At 53.6% G+C, this 16,673-nt stretch overlaps 3 protein-coding genes across 5 annotated transcripts in view; 2 read left to right on the top strand and 1 right to left on the bottom strand.

Annotated features, from left to right (window-relative positions):
* The first annotated feature begins 71 nt into the window (after window positions 1–71).
* AKR7A2 (aldo-keto reductase family 7 member A2) lies at window positions 72–6,310 on the top strand. The gene is made up of 7 exons (XM_054571428.1): window positions 72–441; window positions 2,670–2,857; window positions 3,054–3,158; window positions 3,888–3,984; window positions 4,188–4,287; window positions 4,826–4,955; window positions 5,929–6,310. The coding sequence occupies exons 1-7, from the start codon at window positions 117–119 to the stop codon at window positions 6,088–6,090; spliced, it is 1,107 nt and encodes a 368-aa protein (XP_054427403.1). The 5' UTR covers window positions 72–116; the 3' UTR covers window positions 6,091–6,310.
* A 643-nt stretch (window positions 6,311–6,953) lies between these two features.
* On the bottom strand, window positions 6,954–12,568 carry MRTO4 (MRT4 homolog, ribosome maturation factor). The gene is made up of 8 exons (XM_054571651.1): window positions 12,260–12,568; window positions 10,323–10,381; window positions 9,377–9,480; window positions 8,587–8,668; window positions 8,218–8,285; window positions 7,819–7,970; window positions 7,387–7,463; window positions 6,954–7,280 (listed from the first exon to the last, which is right to left on the bottom strand). The coding sequence occupies exons 1-8, from the start codon at window positions 12,285–12,287 to the stop codon at window positions 7,131–7,133; spliced, it is 720 nt and encodes a 239-aa protein (XP_054427626.1). The 5' UTR covers window positions 12,288–12,568; the 3' UTR covers window positions 6,954–7,130.
* EMC1 (ER membrane protein complex subunit 1) overlaps window positions 12,551–16,673 on the top strand; it is a 24,581-nt gene continuing 20,458 nt past the window's right edge. For 2 of the 3 annotated variants that reach the window (XM_054571649.1, XM_054571647.1), the window contains exons 1-4: window positions 12,576–12,693; window positions 15,082–15,206; window positions 16,130–16,195; window positions 16,438–16,531. In XM_054571649.1, coding sequence (XP_054427624.1) covers window positions 12,599–12,693; window positions 15,082–15,206; window positions 16,130–16,195; window positions 16,438–16,531 — 380 coding nt within the window. In that variant the 5' untranslated portion in view covers window positions 12,576–12,598. Of the gene's footprint in view, window positions 12,694–15,081; window positions 15,207–16,129; window positions 16,196–16,437; window positions 16,532–16,673 lie in introns of all 3 variants that reach the window. The other variant, XM_054571650.1, reaches the window with a different exon arrangement.

Raw genomic sequence — 16,673 nt, 5'->3', positions numbered from 1 at the left:
CTGGCGAGCAAAGCGTGCGTGAAGGGGCGTCACGCTCGCAGTCGTGCTTCCCGGCCACCTCCTCCCGGCGCCGGTGGGCGGGGTTCCAGGCTCCCCAGCGCGCAGGCGCGGACCCCATGCTCCGCGCCGCGTCTCGCTCTGTGGCCCGCGCCACGGTCCGCTGTGCGCGAAGCCCCGGGCCGCCGCAGGCTCGCACTACCAGCGCCGCCGCCATGTCCAGGCCGTCACGGTCTGCCTCGGGCGTCCCGGTCCGGCCTGCCACTGTGCTGGGCACCATGGAGATGGGGCGCCGGATGGACGCGCCGGCCAGCGCCGCGGCTGTGCGCGCCTTTTTGGAGCGCGGCCACACCGAACTGGACACAGCCTTCATGTACAGCAACGGCCAGTCCGAGAGCATCCTGGGCGGCCTGGGGTTCGGGCTGGGTGGCCGCGACTGCAGAGGTAACGCCCAGCGCCCGCGCCCGGCCCCCTGACTTTCCTTCTGCACCGTGCAGGTCGCTGACCCGACCCCAGCCTTGATGCACCGACCGCGGTGGGGACCGAGAGCTTCGTCCCCTCCCCTAGCCGCCCCGCAACTCTGAACTGAATCCCGAGCTCCTCAGGCCCGGTGCACATCTTGCCCCGACAGGCCGGCAGTGCTGCCCTGGTCACCTTCACCTTCTCTTCTTCCTAGGAGTTGCAACTCGGAAACTCCCAAGTGTTACCCCGAGCTTGGTCTAGCCCTTGGTTTTCTACTCCTATTGCTTTTTTAGTGGTCTCTATGGCACTCGTCTCCAGTCCTGCCAGGTGCTCATAACCAGGCCCCAGGCACTCTGCGGGTGTCCCTGTCCCCATTGCCCTCACCACCCATGCGCGCTCTCAGCACCCTTTACTCATCCTGTTCTTTCATCAGGACTGCCAGCTGAACAGACTTTGCTCTGTTCAGTTGGCAGTCCCCTTGGTGCTCTCAGGGAGAGCTGTAGCTATGCAGTAGGCCAGGCTGGGCTGGGGGAGCAGAGATGGAGATGTGAGAAACAGGTAAGGTAGCCCCAGGCCAGGCTTTGTGATGTGGTCATAGGAGGGAAAGTGACCCTAAGCCACCCCCAGGGAGCTCAGAGTGCAGTGGGGAAGGCTGGAGCCAGTGAAACTTGGGGAACCAGAGGGAGAGGCACTCTGGGGGAAGGAAGGGAGCGGGCAGGATGGCCAGGACTGGGAGAGGCACTAGGGAAGGCTCAGAGAACACTGGAGCTGGTCCTTAAAGGACCTGCAGTGGTTTGCTGGGCAGAGAATGACAGAAAGGGGCATTAGGGCTGAGGGAGGGCACAGCTGTGCAAAGACTGGGCTTGGCAATGCGAAGTGCCTGATGTGTGGGGCTTCCCCTCTGTGTCCTGCTTAGAGCCGTAGCTTGGTGGGTCTGGAGGCGCGGAATGCGAATGAAACTGGAAAAGCCGGCATTCGTGCTGCCCGTCACCTACCAGACGCAGTAGGCAGAGACAGGGATTGAATCTGTATACGAACTTTATTCAGGTGGCTGGTGATCTAAGAAGGTGGTGGGTTTGTACCCTAACAGGCCATCTTAAATTCCATTTTAACCCTATCTTATAAGACCCTTTTTATAAGAAGAAAAGCATAGATAAAGGGTTTGGAATTCAGGAAAAAGTTAATCAGATTAAAAGCTGCCACATTCTTTCATCTGTGTCCTGGGTGGTGGGCGTCTCACCCTGGAGCACAGTGGCTCAGGTTCCACCTTGATGGCTTGCAGTCCTCCTGAGGCACAAAGGTGGGACTGCTTATGGTCTCCTGGAGTCTAGGTGGGTCATACCTTCAGCTCCTGGAACAATAGCTTTTTACATGCATTGATTACTAAGCTTACTAGCTATTACCTGAAACTAAAAATTTTGCTAATGAAGGTTTTGTTTCTGAATTGGTTTTTCTCCTCCAGCCCTTCCCTGGTTCCTTCTTGGAGGCCAGGCACTCACTGGGCTGACGTCCAAAGGTCAGATGTGAGGCAGAGTTCACAGTAAGCGTGAGGGGGGTATCTGGTCGAAAAGTTGTGGGACTTGTTTCCTCATGTGCAGTGGTCTGATGACTTCCCCCTGACCTGCTGAGTTGCCTTTGCCAACTCTTCTAACTCAGAATTGCCAAGTATGGCCCTTCACTTACTCTGTTGCCGTCTCTTGGATTTTGCCTGCGATCCCACCCTCTGGAATGCATTTCCCATCCTTTCTTGTTGACTGCAACTCCTTCTTGTAGACTCAGCTGGGGGTTATCCCGCAGGAAGCCTTCCCCAGCAGTCCCTCCTCTTTGGGCTTCCTTTGCACGGGTGCTTTTCTCTGCTGGCGTAGCGTATTTTAACATTGTAATACCACCTTACAGACTGAGCTTCTCAAGAGTAGAGACCAAGCGAGCGTGTTTAGTTCATCTGTGTATGGAGCCTCCAGTGCACGGCTCAGCACAGCCAGCCTTTTGATGGCCAATGATAGTTGCAGCGGCAGTGAACATCGAGGACTTGCATGTAACATCATATACTTTATCCTCATGATCTCCCAGTGAAAACAGTGCCATTACCATCACCCCCTTTTTACAGATTATAGAACTGAGGCTCAGAGAACTTAAATAATTTTGCCAGGGTCACCTGGTTAATAAGTGGTTATAATAAATCTCTTAACCATTATGTTCTCCCTCCAAAGTGAAAATTGCTACCAAGGCCAATCCCTGGGATGGAAAGTCACTGAAGCCGGACAGTCTCCGGTCCCAGCTGGAGACATCACTGAAACGACTGCAGTGCCCCCACGTGGACCTCTTCTACCTGCATGCACCTGACCACGACACTCCCGTGGAAGAAACGCTGCGCGCCTGCCACCAGCTGCACCAGGAGGTGAGGGTGGCGCCCCGGGCTCCAAGAGGAGGTCTGCAGCCCCTCTCTTTGGTCTGTCGTTCCCAGGCGAGTGGAGGCTCCAGGGCTGCCCCAGAGCAGAGCTGGGGACCGTCCCCACTTCCAGGGTCTTTACCATGGCCTCCCTGCCTGGTCTGCTGGACTGCGCTGGGTTCTGACCACTGCCTCTTCCCTGCAGGGCAAGTTTGTGGAGCTCGGCCTCTCCAACTATGCCGCCTGGGAGGTGGCCGAAATCTGTACCCTCTGCAAGAGCAACGGCTGGGTCCTTCCCACGGTGTACCAGGTGCAGGCAGGGCTTCTGCTGACCCCCACCTCTTTCGGCCCCTCTGACTGCCCCATGCCTTCCCCTTGGCAGCCATTCTCCTGCTCACAGCCTGCAGGGTGCCCTCAGGGTGACGTGCCAGCTCCCTAGCCCGGCCACCAGAATGTCTGCCGGCTCCGGCTCCGGCTCCCTGTTCTGCCTGCAGAAACACCTTGGCCCCATCCTCCCTGCTTCCTTGCTCCGCGCACCAGCCTGGAACCCTCCCCCGCCCTCTCCCTGGTCGAAGTGCTCAGGCTTCACTTAGAGGCCCTCTTCCTCCTCAAGCCTTTCCTGATGCACCAGCGGGGCCCCTGATCTCCAGAACTCGTCTTCACCCACCCAGGGTTTGTGAGCAGCAGCAGTAATTGGAGAATCCGCCTTTATTGTGATTACCTGTCTCCCCTCTGGTTTTTAACTTGTCTCTAACATTCCTTGGGGACAGAGACCTTGCTAGATTCACTCTAGCAAGTAACTGTTTAGAAACCCAGGGTCCAGCCCACAGATATTTGTGGAATGGTATCTCCAGTCCAGTTTCCCTTCCTGGGGTCGGGCCCTGTCTCCCCATCCCCTACCAGCGCTAGTGACCTGGGAAGTCATCGCTGAAGTCATCGCTGAAGTCCTGGGCAGGTTTTGACCGAAGGGTGTAAAAGTAGGCAGCCGGGGTTGCTTCCCTGGGTGCGTGCACCCTCTCAGCTGGCCTTCTGCCTGCAGGGCATGTACAACGCCACCACCCGGCAGGTGGAGACGGAGCTCCTCCCCTGTCTCCGGCACTTCGGACTGCGATTCTATGCCTACAACCCTTTGGCTGGTAGGCGCTGCTATGGGGATAGCCTCCGGCTCCCCACCTTCCTCAGGCGGGTGGGCACTCCTGGCCCTGGGAAGCAGGGAGGGGTCTGACAAGAGGCCGGGCTGTGTCCTCCATCCCTCCTGGTGTCCCCACCGTTCCCCTGAGGCCAGAGCAGCCTCTGGGAGCAGCGCAGGTCAGGGAGCCTGAGGGCAGCCTTCCTGCAGGGGGCCTGCTGACCGGCAAGTACAAGTATGAAGACAAGGACGGGAAACAACCTGTGGGCCGCTTCTTTGGAAATAACTGGGCTGAGACCTACAGGAATCGGTGAGCTGGGGGTGTCTGCCTTAGGTGGGTAAAGAGGGCAGGGTCCCTCTTACCTGAACGGAGAAGTTCTAGGCTGCTTGCCTTCCCTCGCAGCCTGGACCAAACCCTCTGTGGGGTTTCTTACTTTCTTGGGATCGCTGGGAGGAAACGAGGATCCCTGGATCCCGTGCCCGGTGGTCCAGGTCACAGCTGTTCCCCGAGACGTGCTTATCGCCTGCCGGGAGGGAAGTGAAGAGCCCCGGACGGAGGCTCAGGGCCTGGCGCCTGCCCCTGTACTAGCTACCTGCGTCCGCTGGTAAAGTGAGGGTGGGCTTCAAGTGCCTGGGAACGAAGGTGTCGTGGAGGTGCCGGGTGAGGGAGCTGTCCCCCGAGTGGCTCTGTTGCCTAATAAAGCGAGAGGCCTGCTGCTGGAGGGGACACCGGCCCCTCTGTGCTGTGGGGTGGGCATGGCCAAGGCCGCCCAGCTCGGCTCTGTGCCTGTGGCCCCCAGCGTGCCTGCCCCCATGCTGACCTTGGTGCCACTCCCCCTCCTGCCCAGCTTCTGGAAGGAGCACCACTTTGAGGCCATCGCCCTGGTGGAGAAGGCCCTGCAGGTTGCCTATGGCACCAGCACCCCCAGCATGACCTCAGCTGCCCTACGCTGGATGTACCACCACTCGCAGCTCCAGGTAAGCCAGCTGTCCTGTCCTGGGAGGTGCTGCTTCTGTTCCCCCTTTTTTGGAGGGGGGTAGTGGGGGACGGAAGAAGGGACAGGACTACACAATTATTTGGTGCTTACTCCTTTTCTTTCTCCGAAATTTCTCTGTGGCCCAGCTCTTTTGGGTGGTTACCTTTTTTTTTTTAAGAGGGGAGGGGAGGGAGAAAAGAGGAGGATAGAAACATCCATGTGTGGCTGCATCTCATGTGCCCCCAACTGGGGACCTGGGCCGCAACCCAGGCCTGTGCCCTTACTGGGAATCCAACTGAGGACCTGCATTCCGCAGGCAGGTGCTCAATACACAGAATCACACTGGCCAGAGCGTATCTTGTTTTTAAGTTCCTTAAGTGCCTTGCCACGAACACTGTTGGCTGCATTAAGGTAGAATCCCAGTTTTACATGAGGAAATTGGCCCAGAGGCCACTTCACTGGACCAGGGTCCCACGGCTGCATGAGACTGGGTATGGACACCTGACACCTACGTTTTTATCCATTAGCGTTTTTCCTGTTTCGCAGCCCACTGTTACAGAGTCCAGCTCTGTAGCTGGTAGGGTTTCCCTCCCCTCCTGTCCCATGTCCCTTCCTCCAGCTTCGGCACTGTATGGCTCCCCTTTATCGAGCGCCTGTCAAGTGGCAGGCCTGAAGCAGAGTACTTCACAAAATTTTAAATCCCACAATCAGCCTGCAAAGTAGAGAGGTCATTAACTAACCCAGGTTTACCCAGCTGCTCAGTGGCTCTGAACTTTGGGCCTGTCTTCTGGTGAGACGGGAGGCAGGGCTCCAGAGCTGTCTGAAGGCAAGATGATCTTTCTGGAATACTGGAGGGTACAGACAGACATCCGAGCCCCAATCTCAGCAGGGCGAGGGCGGGTGCGGGGGGCGATGTGCAGGACTGGAGTCGCTGCATTGGCGTGTCGACCTCTGGCCACCATCTCCCCTTCCAGGGTGCCCAGGGGGACGCGGTCATCCTGGGCATGTCCAGCCCAGAGCAGCTGGAACAGAACCTGGCAGCGACTGAGGAGGGGCCCCTGGATCCCGCTGTCGTGCAGGCCTTCGATCAGGGTTGGCACCTGGTTGCCCACGAATGTCCCAACTACTTCCGTTAGGCCCAGTCCTGACTTGGGGTGGCAGCGGGTTCACCACGTCTGCCACCTTTCATTTCTCACTCTGGCCTTAAGCTGATGTAGCCTTTTCTTTCCTCATCTCAGCCCACCATTTGTTTCCTGTACTCTCATGTGACTCCCTGTTGCCTTCACAAAGTGTAAAGGCTGGATTTCCCGGCCAAATAAAGCAGGCGCTTGACCTGGGGTAGCCCAGGCCGAGCCAACCTGGTGGACTTGTTTCTTCTGCTACCAGCAGCCTGTTTCCTGTCCTGCCCAAGGGCTTGGTGAGGAGGGAACAGGAGGGCGGCCTCATCTCCAAGGGGCAGAGGCAGTGGGAGGCTCTCTGCCTCCCGTGGTGAGTTGAGCCTCACCTCTCAAGAGCAGGACTGAAGGTGGCCCTTCCATACTTGACAGAAGACGGGCCACCCATACCACCTGAAGCAGATTTTCTCATGTGGTAATGCCCTTGCTGAATTATTTACAAATAGAACAATCTGGACAAAACTCTATCATTAGAGAACTTCTGGGATGCTATGGGGCATTGTTAACATACTCTCTCTGCTTCAGCAGGGGCTTTGCTCTTCTTGGCTGAGCTGAAGCCTCTGGTCATCTGGTTACCCCAGATTCTCAGCTCTGGCTTTGGAGAGGAGGTGTGTGTGGAGGGATAAGAAGGGCAGCCCGGCGCCTGCCTTTCTCAGCAAATCCCCAAATGGAGCAAGGGCACTGAGGGCCAGGGACGCAAAGCTGGGGTGGCTGCTCTCCGTCCCCAGGGGCCAGGCGGGAACCAGGGCTTGGAAGCTGATTTGCGAGGTGAAAAAAAGGAACCCTTGGAATCCAAACAAAAGTCGAACCCCAAAGCCTATTTTCTGAGGAAAGTTCCTTTCGCCGCCTACAGGGAGACACCCTGCAGACAGTTTTATTCTTTGTAGGAAAACAGTCTGTCCCTCGTGCCCCTCGTTGTCTTCGTCCACAGCAAACAGCTGCTGCCCAGGAGGGGCGGCGGCCCCACATGGCTGGGTGGCGCCTGGACCGGTCGGGGTCCGTCAGCAGTCGGCGTCGTCCTCGGATTCTTCTGCTGACTCGGATGCGCTCTCTGGCAAGTCATCTCCCATCTGCTGGAACCTTCCAGACTGTGCATCCCACATGTACTTGATGGTCACCTTGAACTCAGCCATCTCATACCCGAAAAGCTTCTGCAAGAAACAAAAGGAACCCAGGATTGGGAGGAGCGAGTGTGACCCGTCCGTGGTCACTCCAGCCACAGCCCGCAGACTCCTGGGAGGGGCCCGGCCGACTCACCAGGATGCGGGCCTGCTCTGGGGTCAGCAGGTCGCCCTCCTTGCACACCTCGTAGTCGGAGAGCAGGGTCACCACACCTACAGGGAAGGCAAGCAGTTACTTCTGGCAGAGCTGCCCGACCACCTGTCCCCCAAACCCCCCGACTCAGCACACACTGGGGCACCAATTAATCAGCAGTGTGTGGTGGCCTGCAGGCGTATTCAGGGAGTAGTGACTGCCCCCTGCACTGTCCCGTAATGCTCTGTTCTGGCAGTGACTGCCCACTTTCACCCCACCCACAATGCAGGCACTCAGCCCCGCTTTTTCATGAGAAAATGGAAGCTGGCAGAAACAACCTGTTCAGCCAGAAAGGGGAAGGCAGGCCTGTCGGGCTTGAGAGCCTGCGCTCTTGGCCCTTAGTCTGCGACCTTTCCCATCCAGGGACTCCCGTACCTTTCTTGAGGGCAGTGGGCAGCCCCAGCTGCCTGAGCTGTGGCTCCATGGAGTGGGGGAACTGCTCCAGCGGCCCTGGGTCAAGGTTCACGGTGAAGGTTGCTTTGTTCCCAGCGCGGGCATAGTCCATCTCCGTGTATTTCGTGAACCACCTTAGGGGAACCAGCAGTGGTTCGAGGCAGGGTTCCTGACTGGCCCGCCCGGCCCACCCTGGGTCTCCCCTCCCCTCCCCTTTCTGTTCATCTGGCTGTGGGTGGCAGCCAGCCTGGGGCACCACGTTGGGAGTACAGACTCAGGAAGGTTCTTACCTGATGTCTCCACTGTACAAAGCCCCTGGATGATTCCTTCCCCAGAGCCCCACCCGCCTTCCCTTCCCCACCAGTCCTCGGGCACACTCACTCATTCACTTCCTCCTTAGTGCGGTCAGTGAAAAGCAGACCGACCTCACCCCTCAGCTTCTTGCTGACCTGAAGAACAAAAGTGGGTTGGTCTGGTCACATTGGACCAGTGGTTTTCAACTGGGGACAACTTTGAGCCCGCCCATCTGGCAACACCTGGAGACATTTTTGATTGTCACAGCTGGGTGTGTGTGGGGGGGGGCCTCCTCATTGGACCTGGAGGTTAAAGGAGAACCGGAACTTGAGGCCAGGCCTCGCTACTGTCCCCCACCCCCAACCTCCCGGCCAGCCCGCTGGCTGGCATGTGTCATGGGACAGAAGCAGGAGACAAGATGCCTTGGCCCCCTCTCAGTGAGGGCCAGAGACTCACCTGATGCAGGTTGTCTTTGTACTCGTCAGATGGGCTTCGGCCCAAGGCCACCATCATCACTTTGTTTTTGCCGAAGAACATCCTACAGAGAGAAGAGGGGTCCGTGAAGGACGTGGCCTGCCAGCCCCCCCTCAGCTGAGTGCAAACCAGCTTCAGTCCTGCTTGGGGGCTGGAGATGTGCCCAGAGGTCCCCACCTCTTCTGTGGAGCCCTGCCCACTGTCACCAGCTCAGGGTCCCTTTCGCTATTTTCCTGCCTACAGGCCTGGCGTACAGTATTCTGCCCACCAGCCCACTGTGGCTGCCATGTGGATAACCTGCCTTCCCTGCCTGCATGTATGGAAGAGGCCTGTTTAATGGTCGGAACCAGACTGGCACAACGGTGCTACAATCACCACCCGGACTGTCACATTTCCAGCCCAAGGACAGGTACTTGCCACATGGCTTCTACAGCCTGCTGCCAGGTCACTGTTGCATCCCAGAGCACATCCTGTCTTTCTAAAACCGAAAGGCTGTTCCTACAAAGACCAGACCCCAGGGGCAAGGGAGCCCTTTCTCCGCAAGGGATTAATGCGGAAACACTCCCTGAGCAACCACCAAGGAGCTCGGTGCAGGGCTAGGCATTACGGTTGAGAAGTGCCCTTCAGTGGGGGGCATGGCACTTTGTCCTTGTCCAAATGCCATCTGTGTGACCCAGGTACCCAGGGGTCAGTAACTGCCTCTGAGCTTTGACTGAGGGCAGGGCGGCCCTCCCCGCTGCCGGCTCACCGGCCCTCCCCGCTGCCGGCTCACCGGCTGTGCTTCCATGCGTTGCGGATGTCCTTCAGCCTGCTGTTCCTCATGTTGGCCACAGAGAAGATGAAGAGGTACTTGTATGTGTCCACACATTTCCGAAGCTGTGGAACAATTCACGGGGCTCTGAAGTTCAAGGGGCACCATGGGTTGGACAACACTCTGGCCTCAGATGGGAAAGAATATGCTCCAGGTCCCTTAGAACTGCAAGTTCAGGGGCAGAGGGCGCCTCTAAACCTGGATCATGACGTACAGGGACTTCCCTGGGGCAAAGCAGGTGTGACCTCAAAGTGCAGGAGAAGCCAAGCCATGGTCTTCCCAGGTTTCTCATTTACCTGTGGCCACTTCTCTTTATTCATTAATTGTTTACAAGCGAGAAATACTTAGCTACTCCAGGAAGGAGCCTACTAAATGAAATGTATGAAGCCTTATTATTATTCTTAGCGAGAGGCAGCTCGGCAGCCCTGCTCTGCCCACATGCTGGCTGCAGCCACGACAAGGTGGTTTCAAGGAAACAGCATCTTTGTGCAGAAAGAGACACCTGTCTCGCCCAGCCTGCAGCCCCGAACCAGAGCAAACAGTGAGTTGGTGCATTTACCCACGTCTGCTAAGTCCCAGCTTTTTGACATCAGGCAGGCTAACAAATCTTTGTAAGCTTTAGTCACCCAGCTGTAAAACAGCGATGATGTCACCTCCTCTGTAAGGATGGAGTGGAATGATACATATAGAACATGCCCTGTGCAGGGCACAGAGTAAGCGCTCAAAGCGGGAAATCATCGCTATACGTGTTTTTATGGGTGCGGCCGGCCACTGGAGGAAAAGGGGCCAGACCAGCAGCCTTTCTTTTCTTATTTTTAAACAGTAATATTTCCCTAACGTACAATCCTATACCCACCTTTACAAACCAAATACAAAGTCTGAAAAGAGAGAAAAAAGAAGCTCTTACCTCTTCTATCAGGTTCTGTTTCAGTTCCAAGCCTTTCTTAGCAGTTTTGGTTAAGGAAACTAATACAAAAAAGAAAAAGACATGATGAGAATCTGGATGTCCTGGAAGCTCAATTTCTTCTCGTGTTTGGTAGCTCAGGTGGACGAAGCCAGTGTGAGGAGAGGCAGCGAGGCGATTCCCAGGGTCCTCGGAACGCCTTCTCTCTGGCATCCCCGACCCTGGAGATCCTTTGACCTATTTCCTGTTACGCAAACTAGATATTCCTTTGCTCCTCTTAGTTTAACCTAGAATTCTGTCCAGAGGTGTGTGGGCGGAGCGTCTTCCTGCTCATTCGGGCTTTCAGGCAGACCTGGCCTGCTGGCTGAGGCCGGTCCCTTTCTGCTCTTGGCTGTGGTGCAGACAGACCATCTACGGCTGGCCTTTGCTGTGAATCACTGAGTCTGGGGGCTCATCGTCTACCTTCTCTGCTACATTTTTTGCCTTCTGGACTCATGGATGCAGCAGTGCCACTTTGGAGGGTGAAAAGCACCCCCATGTAACAAGAGCTGGGGCCCAAATGGTCCCTTACCCAGGCGGGGTTGGCATTGTTCAGATCTCATCATGACTCCCTCCACAGAATAGATAAAGACTTAACAAAGCATCAGGTGCAAAGCTCAGGGTGCCCCCAGGAATAGGCCACCTCTTATTTATTCTGCCTGGGATTTAGTCCCTGTTCACAAGACATACATACGGAAAAGGAGTCCCACGGTTCTGGGGCAAAGAAAGCACAGGGGGACAAATAACACAACGGCCCCTTTTTCATCACTTCCACTGCTACAACTGTGAACCAAGCCAGTGCCATCACCTCTTGGATGCTGGTCTTGCTGCTCCCAGCCTTGCGTGCACCCTAGTCAGTCCATTCTCATCAAGGCAGTTAGGGTGACCTTTTAAGTAAAGTTTAAGCCATGTTATTCCTCTGCTCAAGCTCTTACACGGCTACACATTTCACCAGGATGTGAAATGCAATTCCTTGCAAAGGTCTTCAAAGCCCTGCCCAATCTGCCCCCAACCTGCTCCATCCACACTGGCCACTTGTCCCAGGACATGCCAAACATGCCCTCTTTGGAACACCATTATCCAGGTAACTCCGTGAGTTACTTCCTTCAGGTTTCTGCTCATTTGCCACCTCATCAGGAAGACCTTCTCTAGTCACATTATACAAAATAACATCATCTCTTTTTCTCACTTTTACTCCGTGGGACTCATCACTGTGATTTGTTACTCGGTTTTTGGTATTACGGGGGTGATATACTTCCCAAGACTAAAATGTTAAGCTCAGTGAGGGCTCCACGCCTTCCTAGTTGTACCTGCTATATCCTCCTATGCCTAGAGAGTGCCAGGCCCCTAAATATTTGTTGAGTGAATGTGCTCAACAGCCAGGGTGAGAGAGACACCACCATCGTCAGGAATGCTCTCTTAGGAGGTGCCTATGAACTGACAAGTAAGAGTCAGCCGTGTGAAGATCGGATCGTAAGCCTGCCAGGCAGCAGGAACTGCAAGTACAAAGAGCCAGACGCGAGAATGGGTCTGTGCTGAAGGGAAAGGCGGCCAGGATGGCGAAAGCGCAGAATGCCCAAGGAGACAGGCTGAGGTGGAAAAGGTGGGCCAGGACGAGATCGGGCGCAGTCTGAGTGCTCTGAAGCTGTTTCCCAGCCCAGCAGGCTTTGGAAGAACACTGGAGGCTGGACAAACCAGTTTCCGTTCCCTTGCCCCACTGAGACTACAAGGCCCTCGGGTGTTCCTCCTGCCCCGAGCGCTCCCGCTACCTGCTAGCAGCGAGCCCGCAGAGCTCCTTGGGGAGGACTAGACATCCCATTCCGTGCCCCCAAAACCCCCATCGCAGCCGGCACCCACACGGCGGAGCCACCCCCCTGGGTCCCGATGTCCCTTTTGCCCACCTTTCTTGTCGCGTTTGGATTTGGGCATCGCTCTATAGCCACGTGCGGCGGAAGGCGGTGTTGCCTGTTAGGACCCAGGCGGCGCGGAGGCCTCTGGGACGGCCCTCGGGAGCTGTCCTCGTGCGTGCCTGACCCAATCTGCTCTGCGGTTCTCTCTCTCTGCCTGGCGTCTACTTGCGCTCTTCCGCACGTCCTCAGGCCTACTTCCCGCGTGTCGGAGGACTTCTGAGTCCCAAGCGTCCCACCGAGGCTTTCCGTGTACTCCTAACTCTCTGGTTCCAAGGAGTTTGCAGCGCGGTGCACGCCGGGTGGGCGGTGGGCGGGGCCCGGGCTTTCATCATGGCGGTTGCGGCGGCTGCCCGATTCTGGCTCTGGGCTCCCCTACTTATCCCTGCGGCTGCGGTTTATGAAGACCAAGTGGGCAAGTTTGATTGGTGCGTACGTGTGGGCCCATTCTGGAAATATGCGGCTGTTTTCTAGTACCTGTATTCTGCCTGCTTAAAGGGAAGGCGGTTACTATGCAGCAGGACCGGCTAGTCTGCAGAATTTGCGGGGCCCAGTGCAAAAAGAAAATGTGGGACCCTTGTTCAAAAGTGAAGTTTTATGATGTCGACAGCAGAGCATTAAATCAAACTCCGGGCGCTTCTAAGCCTCCCCGTATGACTGCACAGGTCGCAAGCCCGTGAAGCCGGCTTGACATTCAGGCTTGCTTGGAGTTCTGGTCAGAGATCACTGGTCCCTCCTTCCCCGTCAGGTCGCATTTCTGTGACTGTCAAGTTTCTGACCTGCGTATCGGAAGCCGTCCGCCCTCAATGAACTTTCATTGCTCCTCGAATTAGCATCTCTTGGGCATGTGAACAGGACCTTGGGGGTTATTATAAGTCCTAAACTGAGTCCTCTTTCCCCTTCCGCCCAGCCCAGCCCAGCCCAGCTGTGATATCAGCAGGTGCCATTCACTCATTCACCTCCCTTCCCCCACCTTCTTTCTTGAGGTCCTGGAGTGCGCTTGCTTTTGTTTGAATCTTAGTTTTGCCATTTAAGGATTGTGTGATCTTGGCAAAGTGACTTAACTGCTCTGTGCTGCTATTTGTAAATTGTTTTTTATTTGTAAAATTGTTTACTAATATACTCCATTACCTCCTATAGTAGTTGTAAGTATGAATTATTCCCGTAAATTAGCACAACGCCTGGCTTTTTGAGTGCAGTCAGTAAATGTTGCCCACTGTTTTTACTATTCAGGGAACATTTTAACCTTCAGAGCCCAGCTCAGATATCTCCTCTGTGAAATATTTTCTGTAACAGGCAAATTAATTCACATATTTAATGAGTGGCTGTAGAGGGTCAGTGGTTCCAGGTGCTGTGAAGGAGATCATGGGGCAAATATACAGTAAGTCCTCACTTAACTTCTTCAATAGGTTCTGCAGTTTTAAACGAAATGACATACATCAAAACCATTTTTACTATATGCTAATTGATATTAACAAGATTTAAGTCCCTATGACAAATAGTTACAATGAAGTGATGCTATCCAACGACCTGCTGTGTAACTGTGTGATATAAGAAGGTATGACAAATTCAACATGTCACATTTTTAATGAGTCGGGCAAATGCTTGTACTGTAATATGTAAATATTATGTACACATAGCATATACACAGTATGACTCCAGTTTAGCAGAATACTGGGTATATGCAATTTATAAGTTGAAAAATAAACAGAAGGAAATACACCAAGACAATAAGTTTATGGTGGTGGTATATGGGGCATTTTTATTTTGTTCTTTATACTTTTATATATTTTTCACATTTCTACAATGGACAGGCGTATTGTAGTCCAGATAGCAGTATTTTAAATGAGCAGGAGATGTAGAGTCAGGTCTTAGTTTTACATTCTAGCTCTGACAGTGATGAGGTGACTTCATTGGACTTTGGTTTACTTACCTGTAAAATGAGAGTAATAATTGTCCTACTTACATCATAGTGTTCAGTGGGTACTGTGAGGATAAAGTATGCAGAAATAGTGTAGCAACTGTAAAATGTAATATAAGCCTCTCTCCACTACCAGTTTAATATTTTCTTAAAAAAAATTGACTAAGCAACACCATGACAAGAAATTCAGTGTAAGCATCAGGTGTGATTAACTTGTTGGAGAATGCAGTACTTTTTCATGAACAGCAATGTGCACGCGCCTCCTATGTACTTGGTGGACTGCCATACAAAGCTAATTACATTCTGTTTATGCTTAGGTAAGAGGGTTGAAAGTGATGAGGTAGATAATAGTCCCAAGAAAGTATAATGGGTCAAATGGATCTTGAACATGGGGTGGGCTAGAAAAGGCTGCAGAGAACAAAGCCTGGCCCAGTCTATAGAGTTTTGTTGGAAAATTTGCATAATTTTTGTTCAGAGGTCAGTGAAAATAGAAGGGAAAGTTGGATTGTACATTCATGGACAACTGGGTTTGTGTCTCTTCTTTAAATGGGTAGTATGAGTGCCTAGACCCACTATTAATGATTACAGAGACACTTAATGTTTGTTCTAGTGGGACTTAGGCCAGGTGCTCTTTTGGATGTTACTTGAGATAAATATGTGCTCGCATTTAGAAGGAAGACTTGTATTTCTCATCTGTTACGTACATTTTTGTTTCCTTTGCATCTGGCTACATTGCGTAGAAATCTTGCTTGGGGTCAGGTCTTCTCATTCACAGGCATTTCTCCTACGTTCTAAGATAGGTATGATGGTGGGGACCTGTGATTGTGCAGTTGTCTTTTTCCAAAGCGCTTTGTGCAGTGATGGTTTTGGCCCTTTACATTTCTCTCTTCTTTAGGAGACAGCAGTATGTTGGGAAGCTCAAATTTGCCTCCTTGGAATTTTCCCCTGGATCCAAAAAGTTGGTTGTGGCCACAGAGAAGAATGTGATTGCAGCATTGAATTCGCGGACTGGGGAGATCTGTGAGTGCACTGGGTAGATCAGTTAGCTCGGGATGGAATGGCTGACCATAGTGAATCCAGAATGCTCTGTGGCTTGTGAAGTCTGCCTGGCTGGTTCCCAAGTTAGGGACAGGTTGGCCAAAAGATGCATCTCTTACTGGATTTTAACAATTTTCTTTTTAGCCTTATCATTCGATGTATTCCTATAACTGGCCTTTATAGTTTATTCCCTCAACCCAAGTCCTGAGTAGTCCTAAATTAGATTCTTCTGCAAAAAAAACACACTACTGTGTCTTGCACTGAAGGTTTGGATTGCCTCCCTCCCATTTACTTGTACTGGTTTTATGGATATTTTTTGGTACTAACTTCATGGATATGTAACATGTAATCACTCTTTTCCTTGTGGATCATATGGATTTTGTTAATTTTGTGATTGTTCATTTCTCTTTTTTTTTTTAAGATTTTATTTATTTTTAGAGAGAGGGGAAGGGAGGGACAAAGAGAGCGAGAGAAACATCAATGTGTGAGAGAAACATGGACTGGTTGTTCTCACACGCCCCCAGCTAGGGACCCGGCCCGCAACGCGGGCACATGCCCTGACTGGGAATCGAACCAGTGGCCTTTAGGCTCGCAGGCTGCCGCTCATTCCACTGAGCCACACCAGCCAGGGCATGTGATTGTTCATTTCTATGCTTGATGGGGTGATCGTGGTGATGGAAGTGCAGAGCCCTTAGACTGGGGCAGCAGCTGCTCCTCTCAACCCCTCCTCCCCTCGTTATCCAGAGAGCAGGAGCGGCTCACTGCCAGTTATCTGTAGCCCTTTCCTCCCTTGAAATAAAACGGGACTTCGCTGTGCAAACGAAAACCCGTTTGGTTCTCTCCTACCCCTCTTTCTGGACGTCTCTCTTTAGTTCGTAGTAACGTCTGGCTCTCCTGTCTCTCAGTGTGGCGCCATGTTGACAAGGGCACAGCAGAAGGGGCAGTGGACGCCATGCTGCTGTATGGACAGGGTAAGCAGAGTCCTGCTCTATTTCTATCGCGGTGCCAACTCCCTCTCCCCATTCCTTAGTTCGTTCCTTGCACAGGGTCTGGTAAGGAAAGGAGAAGGGGTATTCCCAACAGGAGAGAACAGGTATGCAAATAGCTCTTGTCTGCACTCCCATATCAGAGGCGAGGCCACAGCTTACAGGCCCGAGGAGGCTACAGAGCTCCAGTATGGGAGCTGACGTTACCGTGGTCTTTCCTCTTCCAGATGCAGTCACTGTGTCCAATGGAGGCCGGATCATGCGTTCCTGGGAGACTAACATCGGGGGCCTGAACTGGGAGATTACCTTGGACAGTGGCAGGTAGAGGGGAAGAAGCTGCGTTTCATCTGGGCTTGGTTCAGGGCTTCGCTGGATCACAGATCTGCAGGGATGCAACTCCAGGCCTTTCAACTTTTTCCAGGGGCCACTATAGAGCCAAAGAGTATTGAACACCCAGTTTTTG

This window comes from Pteronotus mesoamericanus, unplaced genomic scaffold, assembly GCF_021234165.1.
Source record: "Pteronotus mesoamericanus isolate MK-2021 breed Mesoamerican mustached bat unplaced genomic scaffold, CSHL_Meso_final contig_221, whole genome shotgun sequence".
In the NCBI taxonomy this organism is placed as follows: Eukaryota; Metazoa; Chordata; class Mammalia; order Chiroptera; family Mormoopidae; genus Pteronotus; species Pteronotus mesoamericanus.
This window is presented reverse-complemented; position numbering and strand designations above follow the sequence as displayed.